The sequence below is a fragment of the Giraffa tippelskirchi genome, chromosome 6 (assembly GCF_054371585.1).
Source record: "Giraffa tippelskirchi isolate mGirTip1 chromosome 6, T2T-mGirTip1v1.2.pri, whole genome shotgun sequence".
NCBI lineage: Eukaryota > Metazoa > Chordata > Mammalia > Artiodactyla > Giraffidae > Giraffa > Giraffa tippelskirchi.
In genome coordinates, this window is record NC_137280.1 from 117,202,128 (window position 1) to 117,223,407 (window position 21,280).

At 57.6% G+C, this 21,280-nt stretch overlaps 2 protein-coding genes across 60 annotated transcripts; one reads left to right on the plus strand and one right to left on the minus strand.

The window, feature by feature from the left end:
* Positions 1–3,674: 3,674 nt before the first annotated feature.
* PCSK4 (proprotein convertase subtilisin/kexin type 4) lies at positions 3,675–12,408 on the minus strand. Of its 48 annotated transcripts, none has more exons than XM_081502610.1 (16): positions 10,711–10,863; positions 9,533–9,571; positions 9,348–9,452; positions 7,892–7,984; positions 7,690–7,782; positions 7,529–7,605; positions 7,344–7,432; positions 6,983–7,155; positions 6,677–6,889; positions 6,240–6,340; positions 6,058–6,161; positions 5,867–5,984; positions 5,399–5,605; positions 5,105–5,229; positions 4,645–4,767; positions 3,675–4,499 (listed from the first exon to the last, which is right to left on the minus strand). In XM_081502610.1, exons 4-16 carry the CDS (start codon positions 7,892–7,894, stop codon positions 3,970–3,972), a joined length of 1,956 nt encoding a protein of 651 aa, XP_081358736.1. In that variant the 5' UTR covers positions 7,895–7,984; positions 9,348–9,452; positions 9,533–9,571; positions 10,711–10,863; the 3' UTR covers positions 3,675–3,969. The 48 variants fall into 48 exon arrangements, with proteins under 48 accessions (XP_081358736.1, XP_081358748.1, XP_081358719.1 ...); XM_081502622.1 differs by having other exon boundaries at positions 4,694–4,767; positions 7,690–7,818; XM_081502593.1 differs by having other exon boundaries at positions 7,690–7,818.
* On the plus strand, positions 11,020–17,874 carry REEP6 (receptor accessory protein 6). Of its 12 annotated transcripts, none has more exons than XM_081502627.1 (8): positions 12,528–12,951; positions 13,822–13,968; positions 14,508–14,601; positions 14,694–14,832; positions 15,003–15,171; positions 15,358–15,440; positions 15,675–16,151; positions 16,378–16,411. In XM_081502627.1, the coding sequence occupies exons 2-7, from the start codon at positions 13,854–13,856 to the stop codon at positions 15,684–15,686; spliced, it is 612 nt and encodes a 203-aa protein (XP_081358753.1). In that variant the 5' UTR covers positions 12,528–12,951; positions 13,822–13,853; the 3' UTR covers positions 15,687–16,151; positions 16,378–16,411. The 12 variants fall into 12 exon arrangements, with proteins under 12 accessions (XP_081358760.1, XP_081358754.1, XP_081358759.1 ...); XM_081502626.1 differs by having other exon boundaries at positions 12,528–12,658; XM_081502634.1 differs by lacking the exons at positions 12,528–12,951; positions 15,358–15,440 and adding an exon at positions 11,020–11,727.
* The last annotated feature ends 3,406 nt before the right edge of the window (positions 17,875–21,280 follow it).

Sequence of the window (21,280 nt, forward strand, 5' to 3'; positions counted from 1 at the left end):
CCTCCTGAGAAATCTGTATGCAGGTCAAGAAGCAACAGTTAGAATCATTCATGAAACAACAGGCTGGTTCCAAATTGGGAAAGGAGTACAGCAAGGCTGTATATTGTCACACAGCTTATTTAACCTATATGCAGAGTACATCGTGAGAAATGCCAGGCTAGATGAAGCACAAGCTGGGATCAAGATTGCCAGGAGAAATATCAATAACCTCAGATACACAGATGACACCACCTTTATGGCAGGAAGCAAAGAAGAACGAAAGAGCCTATTGATGAAAATGAAAGAGAAGAGTGAAACAGTTGGCTTAAAGCTCAACATTCAGAAAACTAAGATCATGACATCCAGTCCCATCAATTCATGGCAAATAGATGGGGAAACAGTGGGAAACTTTATTTGGGGGTGCTTCAAAATCACTGCAGATGGTGACAGAAGCCATGAAATTAAAAGACACTTGCTCCTTGGAAGAAAAGCTGTGACCAACCTAGATAGCATATTAAAAAGCAGAGACATTACTTTGCTGACAAAGGTCCATCTAGTCAAAGCTATGGTTTTTCCAGTAGTCATGTGTGGATGTGAGAGTTGGACTATAAAGAAAGCTGAGCGCCAAAGAATTGATGGTTTTGAACTGTGATGTTGGAGAAGACTCCTGAGAGTCCCTTGGACTTCAAGGAGATCAAATCAGTCAATCCTAAAGGAAATCAGTCCTGAATATTCATTGGAAGGGCTGATACTGAAGCTGAAACTCCAATACTTTGGCCACCTGATGTAAAGAACTGACTCACTGGAAAAGACCCTGATGCTGAAAAAGATTGAAAGTAGGAGGAGAAGGGGATGACAGAGGATGAGATGGTTGGATGGCATCACTGACTTGATGGACATGAGTTTGAGCAAGCTGAAGTTGGTGATCCACAGGGATACCTGGTGTGCTGCAGTCCGTGGGGTCGCAAAGAGTCGACAGGACTGAGTGACTGAACGGAACTGAACAAGGCATTCGAGGTCAAGTTTTCTGCAAAATGGGGACACGACCTCCAACCCACGTGGCTGTCATGGGAACACATCAGGTGGCGGGCGCACAGGGAGAGCCCAGTAAATGCCAGCTGCGCCAGCCCCACTGAGGTGACCAGGAGTGCAGCATTCGCATCTGGGCTCTCCTCCCAAATCCACGTCATGGTCGCCTCTCCAGTCTCTAAAACCCCCTCCCCTCAGGGTGGGTTCATAGCGCTGGAGGCTGATCTTGGTCTTGCCCCTCTTGAATAGGGTGGGAAGACCTGCTCAGACCAGGAAGGTTTTTCTGTGTTTAAGCAACTTTATAGAAAGTAAGTTAGGGCTTCCCTTGTGGCTCAGCTGTGAAGAATCTGCCAGCAATGCAGGAGACCGCCAGAAATGCAAGAGACTCGGGTTCGATCCTTGGGTCAGGAAGATCCCTTGGAGAAGGAAATGGCAACCCACTCCAGTATTCTTGCCTGGGAAATCCCATGGACAGAGGAGTTTGGTGGGCTACTGCCCTTGGGGTCGCAAAGAGTTGGAGATGACTTAACGACTAAACCACCACCACCTACCAGTGGTTAGGATTTCTTGTTCTCACTACCGAGGGTTTGGATTCAGTCCGTGGTGGGGAAACTAAGATCCTACATCCCATAAGCTGCCCTGGCCCAGTCAAAAAAAAAAAAAAGGAGCAATTTTTATTGAGCAATACCACAAGTAGTATTAGTACTTGTCCCATGGACTGTAGCCCACCAGGCTCCTCTGTCCATGGAATTCTACAGGCAAGGATACTGGAGTGGGTTGCCATTTTCTATTCAAGGGGATCTTTCGGACCCAGGGATTGAACCCGGGTCTCCCTCATTGCGACCAGATTGTTTACCATCTGAGCCACCAGGGAAGCCTACAATGCCATAAAGTCTACTTGTTTAAAGTGTACAAGTCAGTGTTTTGGGAATATATAGACAGACAGTGGATGTTTCACATCAGCAGGATCACACACCCTGTGTTCTTTTATGTCCTGCTTCTCTCACTGAGCATCGTGTTCTTGAGGTTCATCTGCAGTTGTCGCGAGTGTCAGTGCTCCTCTCCTTTTCATGGCTGAGTGATGCTCCTGGGTGTGCAGGGACCACCCTGCATTTATTCATTCACCCACGTTAGTGGATATTCAGGCTGCTTCCACATTTTGGCTGCTGTGAATCATACTGCTGTGAACATCCTGGCATAGCTGTGTGAATGTGCCTTCAGTTTTCTTGGGCATGTGCCTAGGAGTGGAATCGCTGGATCCTTCAGTAGCTCCATGTTTGTCTGTGGAACTATTTCCCAAAGTGGCTGCCCCAAACTGGCATGATTTGGGCACTTACCATATGTCAGGCCAGAAAACTACTTCTGTGGATCCTCGGGAGTATTTGGTGAGCCAGGTGCCAGGTTTAATGCTGTTGCACAGGTGTGGTCACTGAGGCTCTGAGAGAGAGGCCAGATGGCTCTGACTCACAGCCTGGAGCTAACTCTGGAAGCAGGGGCTGAGCTGGGTGGGACTCTAGGGTCGTGGCTGGGACTTTAGAAGTGGGGGCAGCACTCGGAGAGCAGCTGGCTGCTGCTCCTGCTTCCAGTGGGTCCAGCTGCAGCCCTTGACCTCATTCCCATTACTTTCCAGCTTGAGGCTGCCCAGCCTGAGCCTGGTGGCTCAGCAGGTGCCCAGGGTCCCTGGAGAGCAGTGTCTCTGGGGCTCCTGCAACAAACCAGGACTGCCTCCATGGAGTTCAAGTGAAGCCCGTATTCAAGGCACAACCAGCCTTCACTTCCTTGTGGAAATTGCCTCCCAGCCCTGAAAATCAGAAGGAACCAGGAAAGTGTCCCCACCCCATAGATGTGTGTGAGGACAGAGGAAGGACTCTCAATAGCTCCATCCATGCCCTCTCTACCCCACTCCCACCCTCCCTGCACTTTGAGATCCTTCTTCAGTTCCAGAGAGGTGGAGAACCCACTTTCCAGATGGGGAAGTGGAGGCCTGGGGGCGTGAGAGCATTGTATCTCCAGTTTATGATTCCCTCAGCCTCCCAAGGACCTCAGAAAAATAGAGAAAAGTGCAATTATAGGAAGCCGGTAGACAGGCCATGTGGGTAGATCGCTGCATGAATTGTCATTTGCGGATCACACTTCTGTTAGTTCTCGGCCTTAAAGAGAAACTCATGCATAAGGATGGAAAAGGTGGGACTTCCCTGGTGGTCCAGTGGTTAAGAGTCTGCTTTGCAGTGCGGGGTACACAGGTTCAATCCCTGGTCTGGGAAGATCTCATATGCCATGGAGCAACTAACCCTATGTGCCACAGCTACTGAAGCCCGAGCACCTAGACCCTGTGCTCCACAGCAAGAGAAGCCACCACAATGAGAAGCCCATGCACTGCAACTAGAGAAAGCCTGTGTGCAGCAATGAAGACCCAGTGCAGCCAAAATTAAAAAAAAAAAAAAAAGGATGGGAGAGCAGTAAGAGCAGGCCAGGACACTTCCAGGGTGCTCAGAGGCTTTGCCACAGCTATCACTCAGGAGCCCACCAGCCCCCACTCCCCCAGGGCATGGGCTCTGGATTCCACTGACCCCGACCCCTTCTCCAGGGACAGACATGGTATGCATGGGACAGCCCCAACATCCCCACCGTGGGGAAGAGAGTGGTGCCCCAAGGACCCCACAGACTTGCACCTCCTATTCAACCTTTATTTGCAAATTCTGCGCAGTCAGAGGATGAGGTGCCCGAGAAGAGACTCTGGACAGTGTCGTCCGCTCTGCGTCTCTCTCCCTCCACTCTGGGACAGGGAAGGAATATCGGCCTCACACCTGGTTCCTCCCCCCCTACACCACCCAAACTATGCAATGAGACTTCTCTCTCTCTCTCTTTGACCTTGACTTGCCAAGTCCGGAGTGCAGGATCCCACGTGGCCACCCCTGGCCTGTGCCTCTGAGGCTGCCAGGGCCTTCCCGGGGCAGGTTCCTATGGGGCGCCAGTCTGGACAGTAGGATGGGGGTGCCCACCAGGGCCTGAGCAGAGGTGCATGCTGGCTGTCCGTGTCAGCTGGCTCTGGGTTCCAGCCTGCTGCAGGTTCTGGAGTGGTGTCCTAGGGGGTCCCATCCATGGCAGCAGGCAGCCCGTGAGGAGAACATGGCAGAGGAGGGGGCTCCCAAATGCCATGGCCAGCAGGGACAGCACCACAGCCTGGGCTGGGCCATGGTGGCAGGGGCGGGCAGTCGCCGTGGAGTGGGAGTGGCCCTCAGGGGCGTGGGGTCCCGAGCAGGAGCCCTGCTGCTCGTCCAGCACGGACTGCGGAGGGCAGGCAGTGCAGTCCAGTGGGGAGCTGCCTCGGCAGGTGTAACAGGATGAGTGGCAGCTGGAGCAGACCCGCCTGGTGGGCGCAGCTGAGCGCCCAGGTCCAGCGGTCACCGCCTGCTGGGTGTGGTTGAAGTACCTTGGCGGGCAGTAGGCGAGGCAAAGGTGGCCCAGGATGTAGGCAGGGCTGTGGCACTCTGCATGAGGGACAGACACGGCCACGGGGCTGTGAGGCTGAGACCTGCCACCCCGGCCTGCCCGCCCCTCCACTCCAGGCCGCACACGCACACTGCCCCTGCTGCCACCTCCCGGCAAATGGGCCATGCCGCGCCGGGCACTCACCCTGGCACAGCCCCTCTGTGTCCCTCTGCACGCACGCGTTGCTGGTCACCTGGGGGCCCGAGGGCCGCGCCATCATGTCCTCAGCCGTCCCATAGAGCAGCAGCGTGTAGCGGTACAGCGTCCCTGGGCAGGGGTTGTGGTGGGCATGGGGAGGAGGGGGAGAGGCTGTCAGCAGCCTGGTCCTGCCATTCCAGGCCTCCCGCCCTGCCAGCCACACCCCATCCTGGAACCCTGGACACAGACAGTACAGAGTTGCCCAGTACCCTCTGTGGGCTGGGAACCAGACATCTGGTGTGTGCTGGTAAGTGAGCACCTGCTGTGTGCCAGTCCCGCCTGCTCAGTCTCTGCCAGGAGGCCAGTGGGAGCTCTGTGAGGTGGGGGGGCAGCTAAAGAGGCCATGGGCTCCAATCTACACGATGGGTTGGGGTGGAGCCCCAGCCAGCACCCAGCTGGACCTCACCTGTGTTGAAATAGTAGCCCTTGTTCTCCAGGCCCAGGATCCACAAGCCCCGCGGGTCTTCGTCCCAGAAGTGAGTGGACATGAAGATCCATTTGTTGTAGCCTTGGCTGCTGATGTCAAAGGGTCTGGGACAGACAGGTGAGGGGGGTTCATAACCAGAGTCCTGACCAGCACGGCCAATGTGGACAGGGATGGGGTCCAGCCTGCCTGACCCCAGGGTGCTCAGGCTCCTCCCATGGGGCCACCCAGGAAGGAGGGAGAGTTTGCACCTAGGGCCAGCCTCTGCCCCTGCACCTGATGGCCACGAGGGTGGAGCGGGTGCCCATGGGGCTGGTGAGGGAGATCTCCAGGTCCCCACGGCGGCTGTAGGACAGGGACAGCTGCACCTGCACGTGCTCCAGCGAACGGATGGAGTTGGCGCGGCCGGCGCAGGCCGACACATTCTTCCTCACGCGCATGACCGGCAGGATGGGGGTGGGGGCCAAGGCCTCTCCTTCTGGCCTGCTGGTGGGGGGCCAGGCAGAGTTTGGGCTCAGATCCTGAAGCCTACCCTCTCCTTGTTTGGACAGGTAAACTGAGACCTCAGGGCATGCCTCCCTGTGTCCACTCCCCAGGTAGCAATGGGAGGTGTAGGGAGAAGGCAGGTACAGAAGCAGGTGGAGGAGGGCTGGGGGAGGTGGCAGATGGGAGAACAACTGTGGGGAGGTAGGCACAAAGGCTGAGTTGCATGCAGGCGTCCTGCGGGCAGAGGGGCGCGCTCACGTGCGGGTGTGCACGATATGAATGACACATTTCTTCTGGGGCTGCGTAGGCAGCCAGGAGCGAGCCATGCCCACCAGCAGCGCAGCGTCCAGCAGCCCGTAGCCATAGTGGTGGCTCACTGCAGGGGGAGGGGCCAGCGGTCATGGCCGTGTGCGTGCGGCGGCCCCGCCCCCCGCCTGGCCCTGCCGCACCTCGGCGCCCAGCGCCGTTGGTCCTCCAGTCCTCTGCCTGCAGCTGCGCGGGCTTGGACGCCCGGACCACCAAATGCTGCATATCCCTCCATGTCAAGAGCGGGCTGCGAGTGGGCGAGGGTGGGTGAGCCAGGGCCACGCTGTGGGGCGCGGGCGGCTGGCGGGATCCCACCCTCACCTACTTGGCCTCCAGAGCCAGAGCGATCATGCCTGCAGCCAACGGGGCGGAGGCCGAGGTCCCCGTGTGCTTGTCCGTGCACTGGTGGTGCAGGTCTGTGGTGACCTGGGGGGCACAGACAAGGGCTCGGGACCAGTGCCCATAGAAACCCCACCCTGCTTCAAAAGTCACAAGGGCTTCAAGAAAGAGGCGCCACAGAGCACAACAGCAGGGCTGGGGCACTGAGTAGGGCCGCCTGGGAGACAGGAGGGCGTGTGAAGGGGTGCCAACCCATGGTCTAGGACCCCACTCTGTGTCAGGTGCCAACAGGGCAGCCCTGGGAGGAGGCCAGGCGGGGGACAGGAGGGAAGGCGAGAGCCAGGAGGTTGGGTGGAGCAGGCAGAGGCAGGAGGCCTTGGGAGTCTGGTCATGGGAGGGTGCAGGGGGCGGGGGAGCACTCACGATCTGGGGGTCCCTGGCTACGCCGCTGCTGTAAGTAGTGGTGAGTGTGGAGGCGCAGGCCTCACTGTACCAGGGCACATGGCCCTGCTGGGTGGTGCTGCCCACTGAGAGCGTGTGGATGCTGTTGGTGTAGCCGTCGCAGTTACAGTTGTCATAGTGCAGGCCGCCATTGCCTGATGCCCAGATGAAGAGGGTGCCCAGCCCACCTCGGCCCTGCAGGAAGGGACCAGCACAGAGGCAGGAGTTGGGGTGGGGCAGGAGCCTCACATGTAGGCCCCGGACCCGCTGTGCCTTGTACCCACTCACCTTGGTCACGCCACGCCTGAAGGCTTCTCGGGTGAGGATGCCTGGGCCGTCCACCGTGCGGCCGTCGTCCTCGGGGCCCCAGCTGGCACTGTAGATGTGGATGTGCTGTGGCTGCAGGCTCAGCGACTGGGCCTCGATCACGTCGGTGATGGTGCCATCCAGCATGCGCACACCTGCATGAGCGGCAGCTGCGGCCTCGCTGGACACCCTGCCTGTGCCCCATGCTCTCCCCGCCTGGGGGTGAAGGTGTCGATGACACGGGGTGCTCAGTTCTCCTCCACCCTGGGCCTGGCACCCTGGCACCACCGCTCAGCAGCAAGAGTGTGAGGCCAGGAGGCTCCCCACCCCCCAGTCTGAGTACCTCCGATGCGGGCGTTGTAGGCGACGCCCGCACCGCAGAACCTGTTGTTAGCCATCGCCGCCACTTCCCCGGCACAGCGGGTCCCGTGCCTGGCACCAGGGCAGAGACAGGAGCCCATCACATCCCCCTGGCCCCTCGTAGGGAACCAGGGGCTGCCCCCACACCCCTGGGGATACCAGGGTTACCGGTTCTCATCACTGGGTGTGTATCGAGGCTGGGGGTCTGGGTCGTAGTCATTGAAGTCATAGCTGGCCAGGGGATCCTGGGGGAGGGGGGTGGAGGCATGAGGGGGCTGCTGCCAGCCTGAAGACATGAGGCAGCCCCCACCCCAGCCCTGCAGGCTCACGTAGTTGGCCCAGAGGTCTGGGTGGTCTTTCTCGATGCCGTCATCCAGGACGGAGACCACGACGCCCTGGCCCGACAGCCCCTGGCTCCAGACCTGCAGGATGTTCAGGTCTGACTGCATCTCATTGTTCTGTGCAAGGCGGGGCCAGGATCAGGAGGGCTCTGACATGGCCAGCCCCCACTGCCCGGCCCAGCCAGCTCACCATGTACCACTGCTTGGAGAACCAGGGGTCCGTGGGCACCACCAGGGAGCGTTTCACCCGCCTCTGCACTGTCTGCTGTTGGAACCACTGCACCTGGTGGTGGGTAGGGGGCAGAGGAGACCACACTGTGGGAGGGGCTGGACCTACGAGCAGCCCTCCCTACTCCCAGCTTCCTGTCCTCACACCTGGATGCTTTAGAGGGCCCTGCCTCTTAGCCCTTCTGCAGATTCCTGGCCAAGAGGCCAAAATCTGCTTACAGGGTCTGGGCGGGCCTCTTCCTGGGTCTGCCAGCGAGGGGGTGTTTTGGGCAGAGGTGTGTGGGGGCTGAGGGTTAGAAGGTTGTGTGTCTGGGCTGTCACCTACTTGTCCGGGGACCCATGTGATATAGGATGGAGCCAGGGACCCTGTGTTTGCTGGGGCTGCTCTAGGGGGTTCCTGTGTGCCTGAGGCTCTGCCTTAGGAGGATGCTGAAGTCTTCAGAGCACCCACCCCCAAGGGACCCCCACACATGTGGTAGTTGCTGCCCAGGGCCACTGTGGCTCACTCTGTCCACATTCTAGAATCCCTCTCCCCAAGACACGTCCGTCTCCCCTTGCAGCATCCACTTCTCTTGACCACACTCTTCCGGGTGCAGGACACACCTGTATGGCCATACCATCTCCTGCCTGGTCTTCTAGCTGCTCTGTCCCTGCCGCCTCTCTGCAACTCACTCTAGGCATGCTGCAGCATCACTGTCTGTGAACCCTCCTGCCCCACCCTCTCTGAAGCCCAAGAGGCCCCCTGCCTGTCTGGCCCCACCAGCCTTCCTCTGCTGCAACCACAGTGGCTGCTGCACCCAGGGCCTTTGCACATGCCCTTCTGCCTGCCTTGGGCCACTTTTCCTCAGGCCTTTACCCTTTCCCCCTTTTCCTTTTCTACTCCCACCCCCTATCCAAACTGGCTCATGTTCCCCCTCCCACCCCTATGTCAGCAATCAGGTCCATCTTCTGCCCATTTGCTCAGCTCCAGACATGGAAGCTGCCCCTGAATTTTTCTCTGCCCCCTACACCCAACCCATCAGCCAGACCTGGCCTCTATCAAGACCACATCTCCAACCAGCCAGTTCTCTTGGTACCAGTGTTCCTGGCGGGTATCAGGCTGACTCTTGCGAATCAGCCCCCCAGGCCAGCCTCTTTATACCTGGGGACCTTGATCTTTCTGAATGAGATACAGGAGAGAAGGGGGATGACAAGAAATGCTGAAAGGGCACCAGGCCCTGGGATGAGTGCTGCACTCACACGTGATCTGTTGCTCTCCACAGATCTTCCCCATCTGGCTCCCGACTGTAGACTAGGGAGCCAGATCGATACTAAGACTCAGAGAGAGCTGGTGACTTGCCCAAGGTCACACAGCCATTCATTACAATTACAAGAATAATAGGAGGTGGCAGAAACCTTTGAGGGAAGGCCAGGCTCACCTTAGGGTCTTTCTTTAGGCGCAGGCGGTGGCCCCAGTGCGGGGTCAGGGATCTCTGGACCACGCCCCGGTGCCGCAGATGGAAATACTGCCCGTCAGGGAAAATCTGGGAATGAAGGGGAGCATGGCTGAGACCTGGTTCCCCTGATGGAGCTCTTCTCAGGCTGGGGCCAGTCACCTTCTTACATCTTCCCCCAACCAGGTGGCCTCTTGGGGTCCCAGAATCTGAAGTTAGACAAGGCAGGGGTGAGCTGGGGGTCCTTGATATATGGGAAACGAGGGAGTCCCTCCCATCTGCAGAGATCTGAGGTCGTCCCCGTCTTACATCTTCCCGCCTCCTCCCGTCAATCTGGGTCCCGCCCACCTGCCCAAAGTTGACGAAGCCGAATTTGCGCGCCAGGCGATCGACCTCCTGGTAACCCTGGGACACCCGCACGGACCAGCTGCTGACATAGATGGGGGCCCGGGCCGAGGCCCACCCCACAGCCATGGGGCCAACGAGCGCCAGGCCCAGGGCCAAGGTCAGGCGCAGACAGAGCACAGTACGGGCGGGCCGCATGGCGGCGGGGGCGGGGCCGGGGCGGGGCCTCAGAAAGCCCCTCCTCCCGGCCAAACCGCCGAGACTGCCCAAGCGTCCGCCCCGCCCCCGGCGCCATAGCAACCCCTGAAAAGCTTCAACTCCCAGGGAGCCTTGCGGCTCCCCCACTGGAAGGGCGCAAGGATCTAACAGAAGTGTGCCGAAGACACATGCCCAGATCGGTCTTCTGTAGACTCAAATCCTCTGGAGCTTCAGCCTTCCCGTTTGTACAATGACCCGCAATTCTTCTGACCTAGAGGAGCGAGCTCATTGTTGCTATAATTGACCCCGCCCCATATTGGCTCCGCCCACTTCATATACACCCCTAAGCCTTGCCTCCTTCCTAATCCAACCAGAATTGCGCTTTTGAATAAACCCCGCCTCCTACATTTAGCCCCATTTTCTTGGGCTCCAAAATCACTGCAGATGGTGACTGCAGCCATGAAATTAAAAGACGCTTCCTCCTTGGAAGAAAAGCTATGACCAACCTAGACAGCATATTAAAAAACAGAGACATTACTTTGCTGACAAAGGTCCATCTAGTCAAAGCTATGGTTTTTCCAGTAGTCATGTGTGGATGTGAGAGTTGGACTATAAAGACAGCTGAACGCCAAAGAATTGATGCTTTTGAACTTTGGTGTTGGAGAAGACTTGAGAGTCCCTTGGACTTCAAGGAGATCAAATCAGTCAATCCTAAAGGAAATAAGACCTGAGTATTCATTGAAAGGACTGATGCTGAAGCTGAAACTCCAATACTTTGGCCACCTGATGTAAAGAACTGACTCACTGGAAAAGACCCTGATGCTGGAAAAGATTGAAGGCAGGAGAAGGGGACAACAGAGGATGAGATGGTTGGATGGCATCACCGACTCGATGGACTTGAGTTTGAGTAAGCTCCGCCCGCCAGCTCCGCCTCCCCGGCACTCTTCTCTCCACCCCCAGCTCCACCCACAACAGCTCAGCCAATAATCCTCCCGGCTATGACCCCGCCCCTCCAATCAGCTACGTCCCCCTCCCGCTCAACCAATCGGTGCCCTCAGTCACCGCGCCCCGCCCCCACCCTCCAAAGTCGCGGCTGCGGCTGCCGCGGCCCTCCAGAGGGCAATGCGGCGGCGGAGACGGGGCAGGCCCCACCTCCTTTGTCCGCCCTGCCCTCCCATTGGCCAGAGCGGAGGGCAGGAGGAGGAAACCAGCCCGGGGGCGGAGACCCGCCCCGGAGTTGAGCGGTGCGGCTCGCGCCGAAGGAAGGCGGCGCGCAAGCAGTCTAGCCGGTGCGCGGGGAGACCGTCAAGTTCAAGCTGCCAGTCCCGGGCGCGCCAGTGCCATGGACGGCCTGCGCCAGCGCTTCGAGCGCTTTCTGGAACAGAGGAATTTGGCCACCGAAGCGCTAGGGGCGCTCGAAGCCAAGACAGGTGTCGACAAGCGGTACTTGGCCACGGGTGAGCCCTGGGGCAGCGCTTGGGGCTGCCGCCTCATTTCGCCGACAGACACAGTGAGGCCCTGGGCTATCGGGGCCTCGGACCTCTCCCTTCCGGCCGCCCCGGCTGCGGGTTCCAACTCAGGCGGCGGGGCGCTCCCACAGTCCAGCGAGGAGACCGAGATCCTGGGGAGGGGTCGTGGACCAGGACCTTGGTTCTGGCCGCAGTCTCTTCTCGTCCCCTACGTGCGACCTCAGCCGAGGACCAACCCCCTCGCGGCCCTGCAGTCGTCCTTTGCCCCCTCCTCCCTCCTGGCCATGGATGCCCTCCAGGCAGAAGTCCGGTTCTTCCGGTTGTTCTTCTGGTCCCGGGGGAGGAGAGGGCAGGTAGGTAGCAATGCCCTGCCAGTCTCACCACCCTCTTCCCAGATGGACTCCAGCCTGGAAGCAAGTGTAGAGATCTTCCCGTTTTCCGAGGGGATGCTCCAGACCAGGAGGGGAAGGGTCACTCCCACCTCCCCTCCTGAGGTTTTTCTGCTAGTATCACCCCACCCCAACCTCAACCCTTTGGCCTGCCCTCTCACTCTGCCCCACCCTGAGCTGGATTGTTTGCTGTGGTGGGCTTGCAGAAACGTTGGCTGGGGCCCATGGAGAGGGAGTCCAGTCACCCCTGATTGTCACTTCCATTCCAGTCCCTCCTCTGCCTTTCCTCCTTAGTGACCTTGGGTGGCCCCTGCCATACTCTGAAACTGTCCAGTAAGTGCCCTGTAAGTACCTCCCCTCTTTTTTGGTGCTTCAGACCCAGCTCCTTTCTGCCACCTCTTCCAAGAAGCCCGCCCAGAATGAGTCTCAGGACACTTAGTTCAGACACTGGGGGGCGGCTCTGGGTGAGGACGTGCCATGTGTTTTAAGCACCTGTGTACAGATCCCGAGAGTCTGCTTTCTTCCCGTTTCCCCACCAGCTGGGGGATTGTCATGCCAGGCAGCCCAAGGAAGGATCCAAATCTGTCCCTCCAGGTTTCTGGTGCTCAACCCATGTCGGGTCAGCCAGGGACCTCCCCTGGGAGCAAGCCCTTTATCCCCCGCCTGGCTTTCCACATGACTGTCACCAGTGGGTGGGGAATTTAGGTCATAGAGCACGGCGGGGGGGGCCGTTGGGAGAGGCCCGCTGAGGAGACTGGGGGGTCACAGGGCAGAAAAACGGCCCATAGCAGCAGGGGCTGCCTGGGAGGCTGCCCCTGCAATCTGCCCTGTTTGGAGCACCCCGCCCCACCCCATCTGCTGCTGATCTCGGGGACCACCCCCGCCCATGCCCCAGGTCATCCTCCCATTGCTGAGGCTGCAGAAATCCGGATTGAGGGAAGGGGGGCCCTGGGAGAGCTACTGCTCCCCAACTAGCAATCTCCAGGGAAGGGATGCCACTCCCCCACCCTCTTTCCCAGATATAGAAACCCTCAGGCCCCACTTGCCTGAGATCATCAAAACCCTCCTCCCCTCCCAGCTACCAGAGAAGGAAACCCAGAGGAAGCAGTGAGCAGGCTGCCTAGGGCCAGCCAGGGATTCCCCCACCCCTCTCCTGATGCCAGACCCCAGGGATAAAGGCTAACACAGGTGGGGGGAAAGGGGGAAGGGAACTCTGCCCTCTGGTCCACTGGTGGCCTCTGTCTCTCTGCAGATAACAGCCTAGAGGTGGGGGAGGGGTTGTAAGTGCTCCCAGAAGTCAGAGGCTCCCCAGGTGACCTAGTGTGAGCCTCACCCCCCCACCCCCCGCCCTGCCCCCCCGCCCTGCCCCCCCACCCCACCAGCTTCTGTTTCATCCTGGCTGTTGAATGAGATAGAACAGGGGGAGGATAGAGCCCTGCATACAAGAAGGGCTTAATAAATGCAACAGCGACCATTCTGATTTCAGAGTGGCTAACACTTGTGGCTCCCACCCCCCACCCCCCGCAATGTCCTCTGAGCCCTCATTGCTGGGAGTGTGTTTGGGCCACCGTAGGGGCTCACTGACTGTGTAGGGAGGGGCCCCCTCTTTTGTCTTACTTAGTTACCCCCACACCAACCTTCAGAGACTGGGCCACTACTGCCCCACTGACAGATGGGGAAACAGGCTCCAAGCAGAGAGATACTCACTAGGGGTCTCATAGTGGGTGAGAGTTCTCCATCTGAGGGACTCAATATGACGCTTTGCATCCTGCCACGAAGACAAAAGCTCTCATGGGGGGGGTGTCTTGTGTATCTGGGAACATCTGGTGGTCACGACTGGGGTTGCTCCTGCCATCAAGCCGGGGGGGGGGCAAGAATGCTGCTCCCTGCCCCACAGTGCCCAAGATCCCCCAAGAGTCAGTAGTAGTGAGGGGAAGAGACCCTTGACTAAGATCAAAGTTACAAACTCTGTTGCCTTTCTCCGCTCTCCAGGAATCAAGTATTAACAACAGAATGGCCTCACTTTCAGGTTCTTCTCCCATTGTTGTTTTTGTTTAGTTGCTTAGTCCTGTCTCAGTCTTTGTGACCCCATGGACTGTAGCCCACCATGCTCCTCTGTCCATGGGATTTCCCAGGCAAGAATACTGGAGTGGGTTCCCAGTGACCCAGGGATCAAACCCATGTCTCTTACATATGCATTGTCAGGTGGGTTCTTTATCGCTGGCACCACCTGGGAAGCCCCTTCTCCCACTGAGAGTAGAAAGTGTTAATCGCTTAGTTCTGTCTAACTCTTTGCAACCCCATGGACCGTAACCCACCCGGCTTCTCTATCCATAGAATTCCTTGGTGACTCAGAGGGTAAAGAATCTGTCTTCTCCCATGACTTCTATTCAAATTCTAGCCCCTTCTGCTCAGCCACTCCTATAGGGCCTGGAGTGAGATAGTTATAATTGCAGAGATCCCATATTCATTCAATAAACACTGGGCAGGTACTTGGTACAGACCAATCCTAAGGTGCCCGCCTGCCCTTGGCGAGCTGGCAGTCCTGTGGGGGAGATGGACATGTTAGTGCATTACAGACACAAGAGTCAGGGTTCAGAGCCATGATGGGGGTGCCCAGGTGCTACAGGGGCTGCTGAGGCTTCTGGGAGGAGTGATGGTGCAGGGTGCATGAGCGAGGCCCAGGGGACGCTGGTGTCCGGGCACAGCAGGCGAAGCCCACGCCTACCGCCTTCTGTCTGCAGGAGCCGCCACTCTGCTAAGCCTGTATCTTCTGTTCGGGTACGGGGCTCCTCTGCTGTGCAGTCTCATCGGCTTTGCATACCCCGCATATGCTTCGTGAGTGCATGCTGGGGCAGGGCCGGGGGTGGGGGTAGGGGGATGCTGAGGCACTCTCTGGGCAGCCTCTGATCCTGCCATGCCTCTCCCAGGATCAAAGCTATCGAGAGCCCAAGCAAAGAGGACGACACTGTGTGGCTCACGTACTGGGTGGTGTACGGCCTGTTCGGGCTAGCCGAATTCTTCAGCGATCTACTCCTGTCCTGGTTCCCTTTCTACTACGCGGGCAAGGTTGGCACCACCCGGGAAACACCACTCCATCCTGGGAGCGTGTACCCAAAGGGGTGTCTGATGGGGGAGCCCAGGTCCACCCCAAGGAGTGTATGATGGGGGAGGCCAGACCCACCCCTAGGGGTGTCTGATGGAGGAGGCCCAGGATGACTCTTGACCTCTGCCTGTAGTGCGCCTTCCTGTTGTTCTGCATGGCTCCCGGCCCCTGGAACGGGGCTCACATGCTGTACCATCGCATCATACGTCCTCTGTTTCTAAAGCATCACGAGGCCGTGGACAGCATCGTGAGCGACTTCAGCGGGCGGGCCCTGGACGTGGCAGCCGGAATGACGAAGGACGGTGCGTGCATGCAGGGCCGGTGGTGTCTGTATGTCTAGTCTCTGTCTCCTGGCTTCCCCCACCCCACTCACCTTCACTCCTGCCTCCCGTCCTCCTGACTCTGACTGGCATCCCTGCTGCCTCTGACTGGCACTCCTCCTCCCCGTCTCACTGTCCGCCTCTCTCTCCCACGCTCTCGGGAACCAGTCCTGCAGGCCTTGGCCCGCAGCCGGGCTCTCATCACCCCGGCAGCCACAGCAGCAGGCCCCTCACTGCCCTCGGAGTCGACTGTACGTAAGCACCCACCCCTGGAAGGGGGGTCCTAGACGTGTGTGAGCGCACATGCGTGTGTGTGAGTGCCTGCACCTGCCTCTATCCCAGCCAGGGCTGGTTGCCGATCCCTCAAGTGGGCCCCATGCTGGTCCTCAGTGGCCTGCGTTCAGGTATTACTGGCCGAGCATGGCTCTCGGGCCCTCAGCACAGGCAGACCCGCCTCACTTACCCCCAGCGTGGTCTCTCCACAGCAAGGAAAGTAAGGCTTCAGAAGGCCGAGTAAAGCCCCCAGCCAGCCTGAACGCAGACATGCCGGACCGTGAGACAGAGCACAAGTCATTTGCGGATTCCTCCACCAACTCACCAGCAGAGCCCACCACCAGCCCCTCGTTCCCCACCAAGCCCATCCTCAGGAGTTCTACCAACCTGGGCCAGGCCCAGCCTCAGGCCGCGGCTGCCACCACGGCTACTGGCATCCGGCTGCCTGGCAAGCCCCGGGGTGGGCTCCGATCTCGAGCCAACTCTTCCAGCCAGCCCCTGGCCCTTGGGCAGCCCCAGGCCCCCGGGCAGCAGCGTGCCCGGCCCTCCACCACTTCCTTAGGCCCTTCCCAGGGGCCCTCAGGCTCCACACATCAGCCCAGCACCTCTTCCAGCCAGGGCCCGGCCCTCGGGCAGTCTCCAAGTGGCACCACCACCCCCACGCAGCCCCCCAACAAGACCCACAACAGGCCAGATGCCTCCGCCCCCAAGTCCAGCAGACAGCACCAGAAACAGCCCACGACAAAGGCCGCCAGCAGCACCTCGGTGCCAGAGCTCCCTGCTTCCTGCCAGCCTGAGTCCTCCCCAGAGTACAGCTCAGAGTCCACCACCGAGGTCACTTACAGCTGGCCCCACCACAGACATAGGCTCCGCTGTCTGCAGCACTGCTGGCGGATGAAGCACCTGGCCTGCTAGGGAGGGCTCAGTAAAGCTCTCTGGACCAGCCTCATCTCCCGTGTCTGTCCTCCAGCTCTGGGGGGGGGCTTCCTGGGGGTGGGTGCTGGGCCAGCCCCACTTTACAGATGAGAAGACCAAGGCTCAGAATGAAGGTCTCACCAAGTGGCCAAGATGGACTCGAGCACATGTCCTTAAGCTTTCTCTCTCCCCTCCTTCAGGAGCTCTCAGTCTTGTTCACCACAATCCCCTTCTTTTTTTGACCACACTAGGCAGCATGGGGGATCTTTGTTCTTTGACCAGGAATTGAACTCACGCTCCCTGGAGTGGAAGCCAAGGAAGTCCCCTTCTTTGAAAACTCTTCCAGAGGAGCCAGCTGAAAGCAACAGTCCCACCTCACAAGAATCTGAGTTCAAGCTCTTTATTTGGGAGGGAACCCAGGAGGAGCCTATAGAAAGAGATCGAGGTGGGAGGAGAAAGAGACCGAGAAGGCGGGGGTGGCTAAACCCAGTACACCTGCTGGCACCTGGCACTCTGTCCCCTGTCAAAAGCACACCTAAGATTTTTCCTGCCCAGGAGCCAAGAGAGCTGGGCAGGATCAACCACCCTGCTGGTCACTGGCGGAGTAGTGGCCATTTACTCCAGCCAGCGCCCCCTGCAGGCACCTCTGGGGCAGGGCCAGGCTTGCAGTTGAGTGGCTAGTGAAGTGAAGTGAAAATGGCTCAGTCATGTCCGACTCTTTGTGACCCCCATGGACTGCAGCCTGCCAGGCTCCTCTGTCCATGGAATTCTCTAGGCCAGTATACTGAAGTGAGTAGTCATTCCCTTCTCCAGGGGATCTTCCCAATCCAGGGATTGAACCCAGGTCTCCCACACTGCAGGTGGATTCTTTACTGTCTGAGCCACCAGGGAAGCCCTGTTCGGTGGCTAAGTTGTGTCCAACTCTTTGTGACCCCATGGACTGCAGCATACCAGGCTTTCCTGTCCTTCACCATCTCCTGGAGTTTGCTTAAACTCATGTTCATTGAGTCAGTGATGCTGTCTAATCATCTCTTCCTCTGACGCCCCCTTCTCCTGCTGCCTTCAATCTTTCCCAGCATCAAGGGCTTTTCCAATGAGTCAGCTCTTTGCATCAGGTGGCCAAAGTATTGGAGCTTCAGCATCAGTACTTCCAATGAATATTCAGGGTTGATTTCCTTTAGAAATGACTGGTTGGATCTCCTTGCAGTCCAAGGGACTCTCAAGAGTCTTCTCCAGCACCACAATTGTGAAAGCATCCATTTTTTGGCGCTCAACCTTCTCTGTGGTCCAACTCTCACATCTGTACATGACTACTGGGAAAACCATAGCTTTGACTGGATAGACCTTTGCCGGCAAAGTGATGTCTACTTTTTAATATACTGTCTAAGTTTATCATGGCTTTCCTTCCAAGGAGCAAGCATCTTTTAATATCATGGCTGCAGCCACTGTCCGCAGTGATTTTAGAGCCCAAGAAAATAAAGTTTGTCAGTGATTCCACTTTTTCCCCTTCTATTTGCCATGAAGTGATGGGACCAGATACCACCAGGCTACCTTCAGCAGAGAGGCCGGGAGGCTGGCCGTGGATGTCCGCCTGGCCTCCTAGGAAATTGGGGGGCGGGAGCTGGGTAAGCAAGGACAGGACCTCCTACAACCTGCCTTTGGTTTCCTCTGTGAGGCCAGCACCACCCTGATCATAAATACAGGCAGAGACAGGACAGGTAAGGAAGGTGATAAGCCTGCCATGTGGATATGGTGCAAAAACATCTGAGCAAAATGTAGCAAATCCAATCCAATAAGAGAGAAAGCCAGGACACCCTCCCTCTCCCACTTGTTAAAGTTCACATCCCTGGAAGCACAGCCTGAGTTGGAAGGTAGGGGGTGAGGGGAGCTGAGTGAGGCAGTGGTCTCAGGGGAGCCCCTGGAGCAGGTATTGCCTCCTTTTCATGAAAACTGTCTGTGATGAACAAGCCACCACCAGCTGGGGTCAGACTGGGCCTATAAGGGGGGAGAGGGATGATGTGTCCCGGGATTGCAGGGGGCTTCCCTGGTGATCTCCCACAAGGCGGCTGCAGCCACAGCTGGAAGGACCATGGTGTCCGTCACAGCCTGTCCCCCACCAGAGCTCTGCACACCCCTGATTCTGGTTGGTTACACTTCTGGTGCAAGAGGAGGATTAGGAGGAGAAACCAGGGACCCCAATAGGGTGGTGGCTCCAGGGGCTGCAGCTCAGTGGTTCCCAACTGGGGATGCTCCTGTCCTGGGGCCATTGGCCCATGTCTGAAGATATTTGTTTGGCCATGCTGCAAGGCTTGTGGGATCTCGGTTCCTCAACCAGGGATGAAACCTGCCCCCTTGGCAGTAGATTTGTCTTTGGATGACAGCAGGTATCTCCTTGGAGATGACCTCGAGGTTACGGCCCCCTTCTTGGGAGTAGGCTGGAGTCAGTGACCGACAGCTGTGGGGGCACAAAACATGGGCCCCTGGGCTCCTGGTGGGGTTGATTCAAGGTAGGGTACTTGCTTCAGGGGCTCCCCCGAGACCACCACATCGCTCAGCTTCCTCCACCCCCCACCTTCTGACTCAGGCTGTGCTTCCAAGGACCTGAACTTGAATGGCTGGGAGAGGGAGGGTGTTCTGGTTTTCTCTAACTGATACACCGCCAAGGAAGTTCCCTGCAATCCCGAGACACATCATCCCTCTTCCCCCTTGTCGGCCCAGTCTGCCTCTACCTGGTAGTGGCTTGTCCACCACAGACAGTTTTCACGAAAAGGAGGCAGTTCTGTACAGCCCCCAAGTGGGCAGCCCTGAGTCCTCATCCTTGAGAATTCCAGCAAGGCAGGAGGAGGAGACACTGAGTGAGCGCTACTGGTGAGCAGTGGGTCCAGTTCATTCAATCAACCTCTCAGCAAACATTGAACACCTACTGTATGCCCGGCCTTGCTCCAGGAGCCAAGAGTAGAGTAACGACCCAAAGAAACTAAAACCCCTGCTACTGAGAATTTGGGGAGGTCACAGTTGACAGGATAAATGCATAACAGGTAAGAAAAAAGAGAGTGTCATGGGAGAATATGTAGCGAGGAGCTAGGGGGGTGGGGGCAGGAGCTGGAAGCATTGGAAAAATGCCTCTCTATGGCAGTGATTTTATGTGTGTGTGTATGGCCATGCAATGCGGCATGTGAGAGCTTTGTTCCCCGAACAGGGCTTGAACCTGTGCCCCCTGCAGTGGAAGCACAGACTCTTAGCCACTAGACCATCAGAGAAGTCCCTGGAAGTGACTTTTGAGTAGAGACATGAAGGAAGTGAGGGCACAAATTTTGTGAACACAGGGGCGGGAGTGGTTCAGGCATGGGGGATGTGCAAAGGCCCTGAGGCAGGACCATGCCTGGCGGGTTAGAGGGAGAGCAGAGAGACCCATGTGCCTGGAACCGCGAGAGGGCGAGACAGGAGGTGGGTCTGGGGGGTGGGCCATGCAGGTCCCTGGAAGGTGTGGTGAGGACTTTGGCTTTTACTAGAGGATGTTGGATTTGTTGGGAGGAAGGGATGAAGGCTAATTATTAATAAATCCCCCACCCTTCTGAGAAGTCCTAGGTTCTAGGGATGCGGATCTTATTATCTGCTATCACTAGCCCAGGTGTTTGAAGTTGGTGGTGTGGCCTGGGTCTGGGGCAGGAGACAGGGCCTTGGCTCACTCTGCACCTGGCCTTGCCCTGCCCCCCATCCCCCTTGAAGTTTGTCTTTGAGCCTTGCCTCCGCCACCACCCCCTGTCAGCTCATCTGGGAGTACAGGTGAGCAGATACACACCTGTCTCCCAGGTGGAAGCACTGACATTTATTTAGCCCTTCAGACTTGTTTTTAATTTAAATGTATGGAAAAGTGTAACCAGCAACTTGGGGTCAAATAACACAAGACCAGCCCCACCCAGTCACTTCCCATCCAGGGAGCCCCCACCCTGCCTTGGTCCCCTCTGTCATTGAAGGTCACTTGCATCATGTCCATGATATCTTCTGTCCCCTCCTGTCTGACTCAGATTTGCCCTGCTGCCGCGGGAGTGACCTGGGTGTCATTTTTTGTCATTGGAGAGCGCGTCATTTTTTGTCATTGGAGGGCATGTCATTTTGCGAGAAGGCCAGAGAATGATCTGGTCCCCTGCTGACGGGTGTTAGAGTTGTTTCCAGTGGGGGCTATTGTGACGACAGCTGCTTGGAACATTCTAGAAGCAGCCTTTGGTGAGTGGAGCTATCAACTCTCTTATCTGTCAGAGACTGCAGGGTATGGTGTGAGCTTCTGAGTCTCAGGGACTGCTGCTGCCAGTTACCACCAGTGAGGTGGCTTGGGACAACTGAAATTCTCCCTTTCACCATCTGGAGGCTGGAAGTCCAAGATCAAGGTGTCACTGGCCTGTGCTCCCTCTGGAGGGCCCCAGCGGAGGGTCCTTCCTCCCTCTTCCAGCTTGTGGGAGTCCCCAGGCATCCCTGGGCTTGTGGCCACCTCTCTTGGATCTCTGCCACTGTCTTCACACGGGTATCTTTTCTGTCTCTCCTCTGTGTGCCTCCTCAAGGCGCTTGGTCATTGAATTTAGGGTTCACCCAGGTACTCCTTTGAGACCCTCAATTACATCGCAAAGACCCTTTCCCCAAAGGTCCTGTTCACAGATTCTAGAGGGTAGGACACGAACATGATAATTCAACCTTGTACACAAGCATTACTTCAGCTGTAGCAGAAACAGCCAAACTGTTTTCCCAGGTGGTCACACCATCCTAACTCCCATGCCCTCAACTAACCCTCTGGGTGTGAGACAGTTCGGGGGCTTGGGGCAGCCCTTCAACTGGATGTGTGTCCTCCTGTGGGCCAACCAGATGGCACAGGGTCAGTGAGAGAGAAGCACAGCCAGCAGAGAGGTGA

Bases quoted from the DNA above. Each gene is read 5' to 3' on its own strand.
- PCSK4 (XM_081502569.1), bottom strand. From the start codon at position 9,905: ATGCGGCCCGCCCGTACTGTGCTCTGTCTGCGCCTGACCTTGGCCCTG. The intron at 7,433-7,528 runs GTAACCCTGGTA...CCCTGGTGCCAG, and splicing joins ACACCCAGTGATGAGAACCG to GCACGGGACCCGCTGTGCCG. The intron at 5,985-6,057 runs GTGCGGCAGGGC...CTCCCCCTGCAG, and splicing joins CAACGGCGCTGGGCGCCGAG to TGAGCCACCACTATGGCTAC.
- REEP6 (XM_081502623.1), top strand. From the start codon at position 11,028: ATGCGGCGGCGGAGACGGGGCAGGCCCCACCTCCTTTGTCCGCCCTGC. The intron at 11,363-14,507 runs GTGAGCCCTGGG...TTCTGTCTGCAG, and splicing joins CAAGCGGTACTTGGCCACGG to GAGCCGCCACTCTGCTAAGC. The intron at 15,172-15,674 runs GTGCGTGCATGC...GTCTCTCCACAG, and splicing joins AGCCGGAATGACGAAGGACG to CAAGGAAAGTAAGGCTTCAG.